General features: G+C 41.3%; 2 protein-coding genes and 1 non-coding gene across 3 annotated transcripts; 2 read left to right on the top strand and 1 right to left on the bottom strand.

The window, feature by feature from the left end:
* The first annotated feature begins 2,134 nt into the window (after nt 1-2,134).
* LOC115741159 (peroxidase 55-like) lies at nt 2,135-4,327 on the top strand. Its single transcript, XM_030674910.2, has 3 exons — nt 2,135-2,546; nt 3,351-3,542; nt 3,651-4,327. Exons 1-3 carry the CDS (start codon nt 2,328-2,330, stop codon nt 4,224-4,226), a joined length of 987 nt encoding a protein of 328 aa, XP_030530770.1. The 5' UTR covers nt 2,135-2,327; the 3' UTR covers nt 4,227-4,327.
* A 117-nt stretch (nt 4,328-4,444) lies between these two features.
* Nucleotides 4,445-7,552, bottom strand: LOC115741156 (protein NUCLEAR FUSION DEFECTIVE 4-like). The gene is made up of 3 exons (XM_030674904.2): nt 7,030-7,552; nt 5,438-6,369; nt 4,445-5,335 (listed from the first exon to the last, which is right to left on the bottom strand). The coding sequence occupies exons 1-3, from the start codon at nt 7,363-7,365 to the stop codon at nt 4,810-4,812; spliced, it is 1,794 nt and encodes a 597-aa protein (XP_030530764.1). The 5' UTR covers nt 7,366-7,552; the 3' UTR covers nt 4,445-4,809.
* A 4,671-nt stretch (nt 7,553-12,223) lies between these two features.
* Nucleotides 12,224-12,305, top strand: TRNAS-UGA. The gene has a single exon. It is a non-coding gene; the product is annotated as a tRNA-Ser (tRNA).
* The last annotated feature ends 4,777 nt before the right edge of the window (nt 12,306-17,082 follow it).

Below are 17,082 nucleotides of genomic sequence, written 5' to 3'. Positions count from 1 at the left end.
ATCGCCCCTTTGGTCGGCAGCTATCATCTTCACTTGCCAATGAAGACCTGCTCACAGTACTCTCTATACCTAATCAAGAAGACAGTGAATGAAAAAAGCTGAGCAGGCTAAGCTTACGTGCACAAATCAAAGAAGCTCAGGCATAGTCATGTGGCATCAACTATGACAAAAGCCGAGTACTTGGTGGATGGTTAGTATAACCTTTCAAGAACACTTTGGCAAGCAAATTCTCTTGGACCTGCTAATTGGCTGAATGTTCGCATCATGGTCAACCCTTGCCCTAAGTAGAAACTATCTAACTGAAAAGTCAGACGAATTGGTTAATTGGATTTCAAGGCAGGTGAGAACTTCCCCCAATCACAACGTTCCACATATTGTTTGGCAAAGTTGGGCAGTGGAACGTCTGCGTGATTGACTTAGATTCGAAGTTTCGTGATCCCAGAATTAAAAAGAAGATGTCTTGTAATAATGACTTAATTTTATTTTTTTTCTAATCAAGAACAATAACTGACCTGGAGGATGATCGCACTAGGGACAACATTTAAAATGCACGGAAATTATAAAAATTCGGCTTATAATGGGGCAAAGAGAAAAAAAGAGAGAGACGTTTATAAATTTGCTTTACTAACTCTATATTCAAAAGGTTCACAAATGATAGTGAAAGATTATTCGTAGGGAACTTTTGCCGGACCCTCGCCTGCTGTCGCTCGACGGTTAAAGGCTTTCACCGGCTCCGTCACGAGATCCATATTCTAGCGGTCACGAGGCACACATTCCAGCGATATTTCACCTTATAACACTCGACTGTTCTCCCCTGTATTCGGTTTCGTACCGCATCACAGCATCCATGGACATGATTTCGATGCTGTGCAGGCCGGGGGCGCGAGAAAGATTGCTTTGCTCAATCGAAGGTGTATCCAACACAACCTCGTACTTAATTTAGTACGTGCGGCTTGCGAGGTTGCCTCAGCTTCTATAATTTCATGCACCAAATCTGGGTCTCTTCTCGCTCGAGATAAGCAAGGAGGAGGAGGAATATGCTGTTTCGATTGCTTCTTCCCCTTGCTTGTCCTGAACAATTTGCTAATTATTATTTTTTAATTTCCATGAATCCAAGCAATTAATCAAGGAACGTCTTTTCCCCTGATGTCGATTTCATTTTCTATCTCTATCTCCTGGGTTTCTGTCCTCTGTTGTGTCCCTCTCTCGCCTTGGAGCTGAATTTCAATTGAAAAGGAGGCGCTTGCATCATCATGTGCAATATAAATGGACCAACCCTTACATTTATAACCAAGAAAAGGACTATGAACATGTTGAAAGGACATTCAAGACGGGGAAATTAGGTTAACCCAAATCGGTAATGCCAAGATTTTCCTCGCTCAAGATCCGGGTTTGAAAACTCTAAAATTTTTAGAACTCAAGTGTTCAATTCGAATGACAGACGGGTTAGTTAGGTTGATTTTCAAGGTCATTTTTAGAAGTTTCGAAGCTGCTTTTTACGACTCTTAAGTTTTAATTTACTAGATAGAAAGAGTTGCTTGGGGTTGCGTCTATAAATGGGGAATTGGTTAGCTGGCGAGAATTTTCCATGGGAGTATACATTTCATTTTATTCTCTGAAAGCTTCAAAAGAAAAGAGAAGAAGATCCGACTTCAAGAATATTGTCATTTAGACATTTCGATGATCTAAAGCTCGGAAAATTATGCAAAATTTTACGATTTCAACAGTGGTAAAAGCTAAAAATTACACCTCATAAGATGGATGCTCTAGCATTCACGAGTTGTGTCCGCGTCTGTTGGGTAGGCTATTTCAAAACGCTTAAGACGGGCGAGCGAAGCGAAACAATGATCGCATATTAAGAGTTTCTCCAACGGTACACGAGATGGCAAACCGGCCCCGCCCATAGCTTTCCGTGTGCCACAACTATACAAACCCTTGAATAGAGACAGTTCAACTCATCTAGCATATAAAACCGATGAGATAGAGGCTGATGCTGCTTGCATAAAATTAAGCAAGAGACGAATTCTTATAAGTCGGGTAAAAAAAATCAATATTTAGACTAAATCTGAGTGAACATGAGGCTGAGGAAGGTTCCTGACCATTTAAATTTCAAACAACATGCCAAGTAATGTCTAGACCGAGTACCAAGAGAGCGACTCGTTCATGGCAGACACGCACGCCCGCACACCCAGCATCCTCAGAGTCATATAAATGTGCGGGAAGAAGTCGTCTTGTTGGGTCGAGAAGAGAGAGGCTGCAGAGAAAGAAGACAAGCTGCTTCTTCGGTGGTTGGTGAGGGAAGAATTTGCAAACTAGAGGGGAAGGACATGGGGAGGGTTATGGAGAGGAAGCTTGGTTTTTGGGCGGTGATGGTTTTTGCGGCGGTGCTGGAGGTGGGGAGAGCGCAACTGGCGGAGGACTTCTATGGCGGAACCTGCCCGAACGTCGAGAGCATTGTGAAGCAGGTGGTGACCACCAAGTTCGGGCAGACCTTCGTCACCTTTCCCGCCACGCTCCGCCTCTTCTTCCACGATTGCTTTATTGAGGTAAATCCTTTTCATCCATGCATGCATCCATTTTAATCATGTTTCCGCCGGCCAATCCATTTGACGAAACTCTCACTTCCGATATCTTTCGGATATTCGTCCAGGCTTAAATCATGCTAATTTCTTTTTCGAATACCTTCATGAATATTTTTCTTAAAAAGGGAATTAAAAAATAAACAGATTATTATTTTTACTATTTCTTCCACAACATTGTCCAAGTTTATTTAATCGGTCAAAATTGTCGCTCGTTCTTAGCCGGAGCTGAGCCGAGTTCTAACGTTGGGCAGGTTCTATCCTAAGGTCATACAAGTTATGTTAATTTCGTATAGGAAGCATACGTAACCAGAAAGTGACTTTCGAACACATGTTTGACGTTTTCAATCATTTCAGGGTCAACTGAGACATTTTCCAGCCACCCCAACCACGCCTTTTGAATTAATCAATCACAATTTGTCAAAATTAATCGTGACGACAGCATAATTAAAAATGTCCCGGCGGCAAATAACTACATCACTAGTTGCACAAGTCATTACAAGAACAATTAAAAGGAAAATGGACTCAAATCGCATGGATTGACAATCGCGTTCACATTGGCTCAATCTTAAGCCTTAAATTAGGAGAAGATAAAAAAGGGTTAGAAACCATTAATCCGTTTAGCGAACTTGGTTTTCAGGGTCCGATCTTGTGCTTTAATATGTTCCGGGAGGCATGAATTTTGATTCAGGATTGCTTTTGATAAGAAACACCTGATCCCAATTTTCATTCAATCATGGTTTCGGCTAGTAAATTTCAATGTTTTTTCAGGGATGCGATGGTTCGATTCTGATCACATCGCCTAACGGGGATGCTGAGAAGGACGCTCCGGATAATCTGTCTCTAGCCGGAGACGGGTTTGACACTGTCATCAAGGCAAAGCAAGCTGTCGAAGCGACTTGCCCCGGCATCGTGTCGTGCGCCGACATCTTAGCCATTGCTGCTCGAGACGTAGTCGTCCTGGTAAGCAAGAATCCCCTCCATGGACAGTTCACCCTTGCAGCTCAATGTCGAGTCAGATGGCTATCATCTTTCGAGGCTAACGTTTCCTCATTTGTTCGAAAATCTCAGGCCGGAGGTCCATCATTCAACGTAGAGCTCGGACGTCGTGATGGTCTCATCTCTAAAGCATCTCTAGTGGCCGGGAAGTTACCGGAACCGAACTTCGATCTCGACCAGCTCAACACGATTTTCTCCAGAAACGGCCTCACACAATCTGACATGATCGCCCTCTCGGGTGCTCACACCGTCGGCTTCTCCCACTGCAACCGCTTCGCCAACCGTCTCTACTCATTCTCCTCGTCATCTCCGGTGGACCCTACTCTCAACTCTACCTACGCTGTGCAGCTGAAGCAAGCTTGCCCCCAAAATGTGGACCCACAAATAGCGATCGACATGGACCCCGTGACTCCGCAGACGTTCGACAACATGTACTACAAGAATCTGGTCCAAGGCATGGGCCTGTTCACTTCGGACGAGTCGCTCATCGCCGATTCGGCGTCCAAACCTACTGTGCAGGACTTTGCCAACAACCCGGGCAACTTCAACCAGGCCTTTGCCACTGCCATGAGGAAGCTCGGGAGAGTGGGTGCCAAGACAGGAAGCCAAGGAGAGATAAGAAGAGATTGTACAGCTTTCAATTCGTGACATACAGGCACGCCTTGAAGGTCTAGACATGGAATCAATAAGCAGTGTGCGGTTCTGACCTGTGAAATAAACAGTACCGCTACTACCGCCCCATTTGTTTTGTATCGGAGTATCTTATCAATTGAAATCGTCGTCTGTCAAGTCATACCATTCAAGTAAACCAACTCTCAGAAGTTTTTTTCGATGCAATAATCATCCTTTTACAACAATTGAAGCCATCAAGGAACTGATACTTAACCATTCATAGAAGCAGATACAGTAAAAGGTCATGTGCACCATGATGACAACAAAGAGAAGAACCACTTCTCAATTCATGGCAAAGTAAAGAGCAGGGATACAGCACACTTGTCGCAACTCGCAACCCAAAAATCATACATATACATCAATCTTCTACGGCACGTGTCTACCAAAACCTCTCTCTAAATTAGGCTGACGATACAAGAGCGAGGGAGAGTTCACCAGCATTTCTGCATAATGCAGCGCTACAAGAGAAGCATGGTCCGACGGCATTACCAGCTGAACAATCAAGTCTCTTAACATCACTTCCTAAGGGATGAACACAGCTCTGACCCCATCATATAATTCAGGTACGAGATTTTCCATAGAGATGCGCATAAACAATTTTAGTCCGGTAGACAAGGATCATGCTCAAGACCACCGCGATGACGCAGAGTCCTGACATAATCATTGACGTCAGGAAAAAGCATATAGAACCGTCACATTTCAGCGGTTCATCCGCAGCGAGCACGGTTGAAAATATCAACCCCCAGCTTCGCGGATGGTGATGGTGATGGTGCTGATGATGATGATGATGCGCTTGCTTCTCTGCTTCGTAATCGTATATACTGCTCGCAATTACACCGGAGAAGACTAGTGAACCGGCAGGGTTAGCCAAAGTAAGGAAGTTGTATAAAGCACCAAATTTTTTCAGTCCGAACAACTCCGAGGCCACAGCAGGCATGATTGCCCAGTGGGCTCCATAACCAAGGCCAATCAAGAGGGTACCAATGTACATTGCCCCAGGCCATCCCATGGCAAAGAAAACATGCCCGATAGCCATAATGAATTGCGCCACAGCCATTGCCACTGGCCTTGGATAAGCACGATCCCTGTTGGGGCAAAAGGCAACATCATGTTTAATAGCGATGCTTAAACAGAGGTTCTTCGGTAAGAAATTCAGCATTGCGGAGGAAAGAAAATTAGCTCCTTACTTTACAATGATTTCAGAAAAGTAGCCTCCGCCAACACGGCCTAGGAAGTTCCAAATGCTGATCATGGACACAAATATATGCGTGTTATCGTACCCCAGAGATTGGCTCATCTGGCCCAGATTATCGATAACCGTCAGTCCAGAACCAGAACCCAGTAGAAGCGAGAAAAAGATGAGCCAAAAGTCTGCCTTAATTAAAGCCTGTGCCAGGGTGAAGTCCTCTCCTCTATGTGGGCCCCTCCTCCTCTTCACCCTCACCGCACCTTCGGCGGCGGCTTGGAATAATTTCACCTGCAACTGCGCTATTCGCTTTTGCCTTTCCGATGCCGGAAGTAAGTCCACCTCCTTTGGCTTTTCATCTTCGACTTCACTGAATATAACCTCATGTCCATCCTGCTCAGATTTGGCTGCTTCTTGTTTCTGTGGCTCAGACAGAAGAGGTTCTTGAAGTGGTGCCCTTGAGTCCAAGAAGAAAGTCAATGACACCGGCACCATGATCGGAAGCAGGAGCAGCATGAATAGAATCGCCGTAAAAATCACGATCACTTTCTGATTCAAATCAACTAGATCTTCCACAACCATGACCCCCATTAAGTATGCTGCCAATAGAAGGCATACGCTATAGATAAACGTAAAACTTAGTCCATCAGATGGCCGTACTTGCCTATGACCTCCGACTGGTCGGACGATGAACATCAGGGCAATTATGACCATCGCCGGACCAACTGCAATCATGAATATGAGATTCGCATGATCGGGGGAATGGATCACCGCATAAATTTGTGTCAAAATAGCACCACCAAGCCCAGCAAAGCCTTTCAGGATGCCCACCACAGGACCCCGGCTTCTTGGGAAATTTTGCACGCAGGAAACCAGAGCTGCTGTATTGAAGTAGGTCTCGCCATTGGTTCCAATGAAAATAAGAGCGCACATCTACATAAACCAGAAGGAGCTCCATCAATAAGTACTCTTGACTTTGTCTCGCAAGCATGCCAAAACACAGGAAAAAAGGAAAATAGGGTCATAAGTGCAAAGGAAAGGAATCAGCAGAAGACTAATCCTGCAGCCCTAGGACCTCAACCTTAACCTTATAATGATGCATAAGAACTTAAGACTCATTACCAAAAAAAAAAATAAAGCGGTTGCCAGAGGACTAAATTAGTTCGACGAGATGCATATGCTGAAATATTCTAACTTGTCACAGCTATAAACAAAGAAATGTGAAATCTGGAGCTCCAAATGCTGCAGCCCAAGCCATGGACTCGGACTGCCAAACTTCAGCAGAAAATCAAAACTCGTCAGGTTATGATGCAGCTCCACCACCTTCCTCAAACATCCAAATCCATCTCCTCGCAAAATTAAATCCATTATCACAGAAATAGCAAAGAAGAGTTCTGATCTACATTTCCTAGGTCCTACATGACCTTCTACTTCCACAATTAACATCTCAAGCTTCATTTCCCTCAAATATCGATCAGCATAACAAATTATAGGGATGTGCACGGACAGATTTCGCCAAGTCCTATAGAGATGCATCACCAAACACACACACAAACAAAATCTTATAGCTTCTGTTTCATCATCAATACTCACGGCCCACAAAGGCAGAGTTGGAACTCGGCCGGTGACGACGAGCCAAACCCAACCATACCCAACAAAGTTCTGAAGAGCACCCACGAGCAGAGCACCCCACATAGGCAAGACCTCACACAAGCTCCCCGCCAAGAACCCAACACTGTCCCCGAGATCCTTCGCCACACCAAGCCTCGCAATCTGCCTCTGGTTGTAGCTCAGCGAGCTCTTTATCACCGGCGATATGCTCCCGAACAAGTACCCAATGCCCGCACACGACTGTATCCACATTGCGGCCACGAACACCAGCCATCTGTTGTTGACCAGCGCCCCGAACCTCTCTCCCAATCGACCCATCGGTCACAGCAAGCCTCAAAGGACGAGCTTCGACGCCGATTCCGCTTCTTGAAATGGGTTCGCACGATTTTTCGTCGTTGGAGAGAAAAGTCTCGCCTTTTCATCGAGCGAGCTTTTGGTGGGGGTGATTTTTATTATGGGAAAGAGGAGCAGGGAATGGATGGTTGATGATGACAACGACAAGGGATTGTCTGCTCTTGCCTTTACACTTTTTTTTTTTTGCTTTGCTTTAGACTAAAAATAGATTCTTTGTCCTTCCAGTGTTGGCCATGTTGGATTGCCGATCTTGAAGCTGAACTAGTGTTTGGTTCTGTGGCGTGGCGACCCCTCAGCGGGGTACATGAAATTCGCGAGTCCCGCTGTCGCGGATTGACGAGGAGGGATCATGGGATAAGGACAGAAGTGTTCTCGACGGATGTCGATGAGCGGGACGATCGACCTGTGTACATGACCTCGCGCCCCCATCGCGATGCAGCGACAGAGGTTTTGCTTTGTTTCTTTGCTGGCTGTTTGCTTGCATGGAAGGATTTTACTTCCCATTTTTGGATAAATTTGAAATTTGTTATCATAAAATCCCATAAAGTTCGCCGTAACTTTGGAATCGGATAAAATACATGCCGCAATGAGGATAGCTCATAAATGAAATTGGTTGGATTGAATAGTGCAAGAAGAATAGTAATCCACTCTCGAAAATCCGTACCTAGAAATCTCAAAGCCCGCTCATCAATCTCGGATCAGCATCTACATATTACTATGCTTGGTCGAAGATCTTTTTTCCCCAAAATCATAATTTCTTTAGATTCTTAACGGGTCACGAAGATTTTTTTTTCTCTCGATCGAGTTAGAAATGGAAACGTCTTTTAAAAATCATGGCAAATAGAATTCGTATAAGTCTACATTGCCTCTACAAGAAAAGAACTTAATAAACTATAGTTGTTGGTACGCGGTCTTTTCGTGTTAAAATATAATTGATATTCGGAAAATCGAGATATTTTGGATACGCTGGCCAACCCCATTTGCTATCCTTTTTAGTTGGCTTGACTCAAATGCGCCAATCAATCTTGGTTAAAGACTCAAATGTCCCTATCAAGAAAACATATAAAAAAATGAATAAAAATCAAGCAATTGGATTTCATATATATGGCACGTTTCTCACGTGGATGCTATGTGGGGGTTACTGATGGTCCAAAAGGGTTTGCGAGTTTGGTGTGTATATTTCTAAAACAAGGGAAAGGCCTCGTCTCCTTTTGGGCAATCCAAATCTGATTTGGTTTTCACTCAATAGAAATGTCGTATTCACTAGTTCAGCATCATCCCATCATTTTCGTGTTCAAATCGGCGAGAAGAAAATTATTATCTTTAGCTCCAATAATTTTAGTGATGGGGACGTCATAATTATTTTTCTATCAGGCCGGCAGAATAACGACATGTGCGACAGAAAAAGGACGTCTGGGAAGGAAAAAGAGGGACACACAAAAAAAAAAAAAAAAGACAAATTCTTTTGTTCCAAAAATAAAATAAGAACGAAAAGGACAAACTCTTTTGTTCCATATTTTTCCCTCTCGTGAGAGAGGGAAAAAAAATAAGGATCAGTTCTTTGTGTTCCGTATTTTGAGACTCTACAAGGGAGTCACGTCGGATGGAAAGTTCTTGTTCAGAAAAATGACAATATCTTTCGTTTTTGGCTAAAACTAGAAAATGAACTTAAAAATATTTTTCATCGTTTGGTATAAAAGTGATTTTCCTAAATAGACATACATTATTCGAGTACCCATGACTTGCGCGTAAGCGATCGAGGAACTTGCATGGGCACTAGGATCTCAAGCATGGATTCCTAACTCTCGGTGGTCTTGGGTCCACCGAAACCGAGCTCGAGAACTTGGTGCTCGTGCCTTGATCCCCGACACACTCACCTGAATTTACAAAGGCTGGGCTTATGTCCATTAAGCCTAACTCCGGACACCCGCGCCTGGGACCGAGACCTCGGTGCCCAACCCCGAGTTAATCGAGGCCGGGCCGGGGACTTTAGCATTGACACTCGTGCTTGGGTCCATGGATGGTAGGCCCCAAACATGACTCCCAAGATTAGGTCCCACCTTGACGCCCATGCCTGAGTCCATAGAGGCTGGACCCCAATCCTCGGTGCCCGGGCCAAGGTACATTGAGGCTAGGCCCCGTTGCCCGACGCCTACATCCGGGACCATCAAGGTTGGGCATAGGACTCTGGTGTCAGCACTCGCATCCATTGAGATTGGGCCTCGGTCCCCAAAGCTTGCGCCTAGGTCCATCGAGGTCAAGCTCAAACCTAAGTCTCGATGGACTCGAGCACAAGCACCGATGTCTTGGGCCCGGCCTCAATGGATTGGGACCTAGGCACCGAGGACCCAAACCCTACGCCAAGGGCCTAGGAATGAGCGTCGAAGTTCCCATATCCAAGCTAGGGGTGAGCAAAAAAATCATGATTCATCGAAACCAGATCGGACCGTACCCAATCGGCTGATTTTGGATAGTAATTGGCGGGTACGGTCCGGTTCTCGATTCCAATTTTACGGAACCGGTGGGTCTTGGTTCGATTTCCGATTTCGAGTGGGAATCATTCAACCGGCCCAACCGGACCAATCTTTTTATATAATACAAATGTATATTCTTTTAATTTGAGTGCATAACTTTGGATATGCCTTACTTCATGAAGTATGGAACATGAAAACTCGCAATGATATAGCGAGATTATGGTACGTTGGTTTAGGCTTAGCTAGATAGCCGCATTGAAGTGAATCTGTGCCTTTTGGAATAACTTTTTGCAAATATCATAATGCTTGTTATCTTACATATTGAAAAATTTCCATTTAGCAATGGTACGAAATCGTTGTCCCCATCGTTATCTTGAATATTGAAAATTTTCTTCCTTCAATCGCTAGGGACTCGTTCCTTTTTCTTTTTTAATTGATGTTGATGTTCGCTAGGACTGTAATTAGGATCCAACCGGAAATCGGACCGGACCGGTAGTTTGGTTATCAAGTAGATCCATAGAACGAACGGGTTGTTCACGGTTCGCATTTTACGGAATCGGTTCCTAGCTAGCGGTTCTCGATTCTAGGGTGAGAACCAACTATCCTCGAACCGATTAGCCCTAATCCAAGCGCAAGAGTTTTTTACCCAAACTTTGATACCTAGTCATATGTTGAAAAACAATTTCCGACTTTGTAAAGAGGAAATCATTTTCTCGAATTTAAGTTATGGTACGTTGGCTCATTTTTCTAAGCTATTCAAAAGTCAAAAAAATGCAAAAAATATTTTTTGGCGAAATAAATAAAGCTATAATATCATCACATGGTGAACATGCTCTCCTTCTTTGCCCTTTAGTTTATGGCTTTTCGCATTTGCTCGCGCATGCAAAAGCAATAATAAGAGTACGATATATTGTCTTAACAGCTGTCATCATGGCAATTTCCTTTGTCGATACGTGCATTAAATAAGATATATGTATGAGACTATATTACAAAGATCATATTTGACAGTTCAATGCCGTGTCTCAGCTCTCTTTGTCCTCTTGGAGAACCAAATGGTCGGGCACCAAGCTATGCAGCACACGCGACATGATACTTTGGCGATTTGTTTTCTTCTCTTTTGTTTTTCGTGTTTGTCTTAATGAACGTCAAGTTATGCAAGGACCACTAATTGGTCGGAGAACGACGGGTTAAGATGGAAATCGATGGGCATTTAAGACAAGTTTGCTATCCCAACTTTTAAGTTTTAAGGTCCTTCTCTTTGACCTTTCAAATGGGAAGAAAATATGTCTCTAATCGAAGGTTGAAATCGAGTTTCCTCTCTAGATCTGGTTCAAAAAAGGGGTGAGAAGGGAACAAAAAAAAAAAAAAAACTCTTTTTGTTAATTTTTCCCATCAATTTCAGAATTCTCAATCGGAAAGAAGAAAATGCTAGCTTATTTATAGAAATTTTTGCACCAAAATTTAACCCATTGAGTAGACAGGTGGTTATAAAACAAGTAATTATACGTGAGCCATTGTTGATGAAAGAGTTGTCGATATTCATATACATCGACTACCATGGATCAAATGTTACTTTACGATGGTGTATGGTTGACGGTTATCATAGCGGGAACTAGTCGACAAAGATATAGATGAAAAAAGAACTAAAAGTTACCAATTGAGACACCGAACGAAACAGGTACGATATTCTAGCTTGGAATCACTCGTGAAAAGAGCAATGGAGTCGAGCAGATCGTGGAGAAGGAACAAAGTTAACCCAACAAGGGCGAAAGATCAAGGCGCCATTTTCAAGGAACAACCACCTGAAGATAAGATTGTGGCATCATAAGAACACGGGAACGGGAGAACTACTCTCAAGCTGTTATGTCAGAGGCACAGGCACTATAAACCGTGCTCAACTGCTCGAGAGCTTGCCTCCACGAACAGACAAACACGATGTTTTTCAATTATCTTTCAATTCCTATGTTGTAGCTGTAGTTTTCAGATTAGCATCGTGGATTGAATTTCGACGCTTTGCTGTACTTTGTAGATTCGTATCATCGATTAAATTTCGGCGTGTGTCTTTACTTTCTCGGACTTTGTTTTAGATTCTAGCGGGGTTTGCACCATTTCAAATGAAGTTATCAATTCTCTTTTTCATTTGTAATTTTTTATGTCCGAAATTAGCATGAAACTTGTATCGTCTAATAAAAAAATCGAAGAATGACTTTCGATAGAAGGCATTTCATTGCGGCAACACTGGGAAGCAGATAAGTATGGCGACCAGGCTTGGGCGGGAGAAAGGAAAAATGTTTAGGAAAAAGATAAACTTTTTTTATTACTTTTTGGGCACCCCAGAATCAGAGGTTGTCGATATGTCCGAGTGGTTAAGGAGACAGACTTGAAATCTGTTGGGCTTCGCCCGCGCAGGTTCGAACCCTGCTGTCGACGGTTTTTCCTCCTTTCTTCATTAAACCGTTCTTTCATTTATTCAATTTTTACCACAATCTCTCTCAAATTGCTAAACTAAACTTGTGTTTCGTCGACATTTTTCTCCTTTTTACCATTCCAAGGTGAGTAAAATATACTTCATTCTCGATAAACATATTTTAGTTTTTCGTGCACCGTAGTGTGTGCGATTGGTTTTTTTTTTGTTTTTGTTTTCTTGGTCAGATCGTGTGCGATTATTTCATTCTTTGTGCAACATTATAATGGGACTAATGATAAAAAGTCGGAGAGATTGAATGCTCGATATTGTTCTTTTTTAACCATGGTACGAATTTTTTTCGAGAATACAACTACTAAACACACCTTTTGCTATTCTTTCGATAAAACAAGAAGCATATATTCATAAAGTTAGGAGGTAAAATTAGAGAATATGAAATTGGTCATTGCACTATAGGGTCAATTAAGTAAATTCAGAGAGTGGGGTTTCTAGGGGAGAGTGGGGATTTATGCGCATGGCAACACTTCTGCTCTAAAAATCAACTTATGGCCAGAATTTTATTTTCCTATTCTGGAGAGTAGTAATTTTTTTTTTATTTCTTCAAGTGGCTCCAAAACTACTTTCTAGAGAAAAAAAAAATGTTCCAAAAGTAGAAAAATGAAGTTACGTAACCAAATAGACTTTTGCTCTAAAAATTGCGTTATCAAAGAAATTTCTACTCCAAAAGCATTTCTTGCTACTCCATAAATGTTGTCACTTGTCATGTGCGCTTACCTTCTTGCCTTTTACCATTTTATCTTTTCCTTTGACCAATTTTGGTTTTGTGAAATTAGAAATTTGAGCCTAAGAAGAGATGGTGTTTTAGCTTAAATATTTACATTCTTTCCCTTTTTTTTCTCGTGATATTATTGGTTTAGCGCTATCTATTTCGAAGATTTTTTTTTTATCATTCTAAACAATTCTTTCTCGTTACCATTGTTTCTAAACACAATAAAAAGAAATTACTATGTTATTTCTTTTCCACCAAGGAGAAAATAAATGTACATGAAATCACATATTCATAAGGAATTTGGTGCATTAACTATGGAACGTGACGATGATACACGATGCATTAGGAAGTGAGCCAACTATGAAGATAGTGGTTCTCGAGGCTTCAAAAACAAAAAGCATTTGATAAGCTGTTATTGCATGATCTACATACGGTGTGAGTCAATATCATCCAAATCATTAATTATGTGGGGTCTTATGGTAAATTTCATGTGATAAATATTTTAGATGGACTTAACCTGTTTGATATTTTTTCGCGATTGATATTCATTTCATGCCGGCGGTACAATCGACATGGATGATTTCTCAATGTTTTTGGGCCTTCCATGGAATCATGTATTTGAATGGTTAGGCCGAAAACATTCGAATTTAATCAATCAGAGATAAGCACACAAAATTCGCCAAAGCAAAATAAGCTAGAAAAGGTTCTGGCTACGCAAAATATAGCCATTTCTAACGATAGAGATCTTGATGATCACTCCCACTTTTTTTTTTTTTTTTTGAGTCAAAGAACTGAAAATTTCATTAATTCAAAGCAAGCTTGTGCACATCAAATATTAAAAGATCCACCGTAGATTTCGAGGGACAAGATAGCCAGTTAGTGAGAAGTCCTTTTCTTCCTTTGGGCTTTAGCCACCCACCCAATCCGATAGCTTCTTTGCTTCTCTATGTCCATGGATCTTATTCATAGCGCGCCGCAAGGGGTAAGGACAAAGCATCAAATAAATCATTCTATGCTTAACCAATTTATGAAATGTAAAGCTTGTAAAACAGACACTATCTATAGAGAGAAAATCTCGATTTTTACATGGTCTAGTCAATCACGTGGTCAATCAATAAACGTGCCGACACTATCGAATTTGAACTAAATCGATATGCGATCATTAAATTAGATAATTACACGGGACTGGTGGATATGATTCCAATACCGGCGCGAATAATTTAAGTCTAAGCTCGCTATCCCTTCTCTTAACGTTGTATTAACATTTGCCACCGCCCTCCAAGAGAAAGGGAAATGAAAATTACCGCGTGCGGTCTGTGCAAGAAGGCTGAAACATCACGGCATCATAACGAGGGCCAAAGTCAAAAGTCCATGAAGACTTGGACTAAGAACCTTCTACGAACGAGATTCATCGTTGGATCATTGCTTGCTTCTAATTTCAGTTCTTCCATAGGAAATTTTTATATATTTATATCTTGAAAACCCCCATAACTAAAAGGATTCAATGTGACTTCAATCATGTTACTATATGGTTAAACCAAGTGAGATGATCTATGTTGCGCGAACATGCCCCGCAAGCACTTTTCGCGTGTCGGGCACGGGTGCCAACACGCGTCTGAGCTTCTGACACGCGATTAACGAATGGGACATGCTGGGACTCGCATGTCTCAGGATTAATTTAGGCACATCTTATACTCTAAAATCAAAATTTGCCCTAGTCCCATGGGCCTTCCTAATGGCCCATTGACCCAGTCTAGCTCATTATATTGCTTTACGCACTGAAAACCCATTTTATAAGAAGCTTTTCATCTCTTTCTCTATTTCATGGAAAGGGAGGAAGAAAAAGTAGACAATCGAGACAAATTGTAGAGTCAGAGTCAATCCAAAAAGAGCGCTTGATTGGATTTATCATGTATATAAATCCGATGGATGATTCACTAGAAAGTGTTGAACATGGCCAGGCAAAATTTTTTTTTTTTGGTGAGAAACTAAAACCAAAGTCTAAAAGAATTATTATATAAATTCATTCTAGGACTCTTTCTATTATTTATTTATTTATTTATTTATGAAATCATAAAAATGATAATTTTATCATGTATATATAAAAATATATATTTAATATACAATGTATGGATTATTAGGTTAATTATTCAACTAACCTAAATCGAACTTTCCTAAGCCCTACCAATTCGGAACTTAAGGTTCAATGTGATTAACATGCAAATGTTTTCAATTGGAGTCGCCACTAATTATTTTTGGTAGGTCGATTAGAAATCTAAACAAAATAGCGGGAGAATTATTTTATTCCTAAGAACTAGAGATTAAGAGTCCGGAAACTTGATTACGCTAGATTACTCTAACGCCCTTTCCGTACCATTTTATTTCATGAAAAATCATTTGAGAATGCAACATTAATTGATTTTAACCTAAGCCACTAACAAAAGTTATCACGAGGGTACACAATCAATTAATTGAACATTCAAAAATGAATGTAAGCAAGGGAGCATGCGCCAAGGCAAATTGTTCTCACTTTTGAATTTTTGCTTTTTAATGGGACAAAAACTAACCTATATGCAATGCATGAATTTAATTTAAGATGCAACTGAATTGAATTAAATGCAAGGAAATCCTAAGCATGCAATTCTATATGCAATATAAACTTAAATGCAATCTATATGACATGACAAAGATGACATATAATACATGATGACATGACATGAATGATTTATTTTTGTGTTTTCAGATTTATGAATGACTCTAAATAAAATTGTACCAAAGTGATTTTTGTCTTGCATATTTTAGGGTTTGAATTAACCTAAACCCCAACCTATTAAAGATGAGTCGTTTTAGGCATAAAATTTCATCTAGATATGCAAATTCTACCCTAGAATGCAATATAATCTAATTTTATTAAACATGCAAATTTAATCTACATAATTCTAATTCGAAGATGCAATCTAGTCCATACGCAGAAACTATCTAAATGCGATATCTTTTAGAAATTTAAAATATATAATGCAAGACAATATATCCTAAAAGATAACGATTGACAATCAACAAGTTCAAATAAGAAAAGTAGATAAAATGTCATTCACTGCCAATCAAGAAAGTGTGTGTATCAATCAAGTTTTGAAATATTTCTTGAATATTTGAATCCAATCTTTAATTCGTAATCCTACAATTAACGATTGAACTCAAACTCTTGCCTCTATCAATAATCCTAAAGATGGACGTTCTCGATTGTGTGGCGGGAAGACAACCCGAACGAATCGATCGAGGGGACTTAACTTATCCGAACCGAAGGCTAGTGGCTTAAAGTTAAGCCTATAACGAGCAGCGTCACCGCTTGATCGGCGGGGAGGAGCATCTCAAAGTGTGGGGCAAAGGATCAAGCGCTTTGACTTTGTCTACAGGGATCCACTACATGTTGGGTTTGAGAGCCATGCGATAGGTAAAAGTTGCGGATTAGGAAAAATTCCTAATCAACCTGTATTTTTAAAAGATATCCACTTATGCAATATGTAAGATATGCTCAGATATGCAAATATATGATATGCAAAGCTATATGTAAATATGAAAAAATAGGCAAGGCAATATTTTTAAGAGATAAGGAAATATACCAAATCTTCCAAGGTTGCCTTTCCAAGTTGGATTCGCCCCAAAACTCATGAACCAAGCTAGCAACTTTTGGACCGGCTGGGGATCTTGCGGACACAGCTCAAGCGACGGTGAAGCTCAAGGTCACGTTGGGGGTTTAGTTGACGGTTAAGAACCTGCAAAATCAAGAACGAATCCGGCGAGCACAAGTGCAATCACCGGGATTGAAAAGATTGAGCTCCAAAACGTGATATCTCCTTTACTGATTGTGCTTCCCACTTCAAGTTAAGCCCTGTCCACTTCTCTCCCACGTGTCGCTCCTTTTGGTTACAATTTCTCGTGAGGACACCATGAGTGTGGCCATGGATCTGAGGATTCCACCAAGGGATTTTCTTTTCCTTTCCTTTCTTCACATA

Source organism: Rhodamnia argentea, chromosome 8 (genome assembly GCF_020921035.1).
Source record: "Rhodamnia argentea isolate NSW1041297 chromosome 8, ASM2092103v1, whole genome shotgun sequence".
Classification (NCBI taxonomy): domain Eukaryota; kingdom Viridiplantae; phylum Streptophyta; class Magnoliopsida; order Myrtales; family Myrtaceae; genus Rhodamnia; species Rhodamnia argentea.
Note: the sequence above shows the minus strand (reverse complement) of the source record. Positions and strands in the feature narration are given on the sequence as shown.

Bases quoted from the DNA above. Each gene is read 5' to 3' on its own strand.
- LOC115741156 (XM_030674904.2), bottom strand. From the start codon at position 7,365: ATGGGTCGATTGGGAGAGAGGTTCGGGGCGCTGGTCAACAACAGATGG. The intron at 6,370-7,029 runs GTGAGTATTGAT...TGGTTTATGTAG, and splicing joins CAACTCTGCCTTTGTGGGCC to ATGTGCGCTCTTATTTTCAT. The intron at 5,336-5,437 runs GTAAGGAGCTAA...TTGCCCCAACAG, and splicing joins TTTTCTGAAATCATTGTAAA to GGATCGTGCTTATCCAAGGC.
- LOC115741159 (XM_030674910.2), top strand. From the start codon at position 2,328: ATGGGGAGGGTTATGGAGAGGAAGCTTGGTTTTTGGGCGGTGATGGTT. The intron at 2,547-3,350 runs GTAAATCCTTTT...ATGTTTTTTCAG, and splicing joins TCCACGATTGCTTTATTGAG to GGATGCGATGGTTCGATTCT. The intron at 3,543-3,650 runs GTAAGCAAGAAT...CGAAAATCTCAG, and splicing joins CTCGAGACGTAGTCGTCCTG to GCCGGAGGTCCATCATTCAA.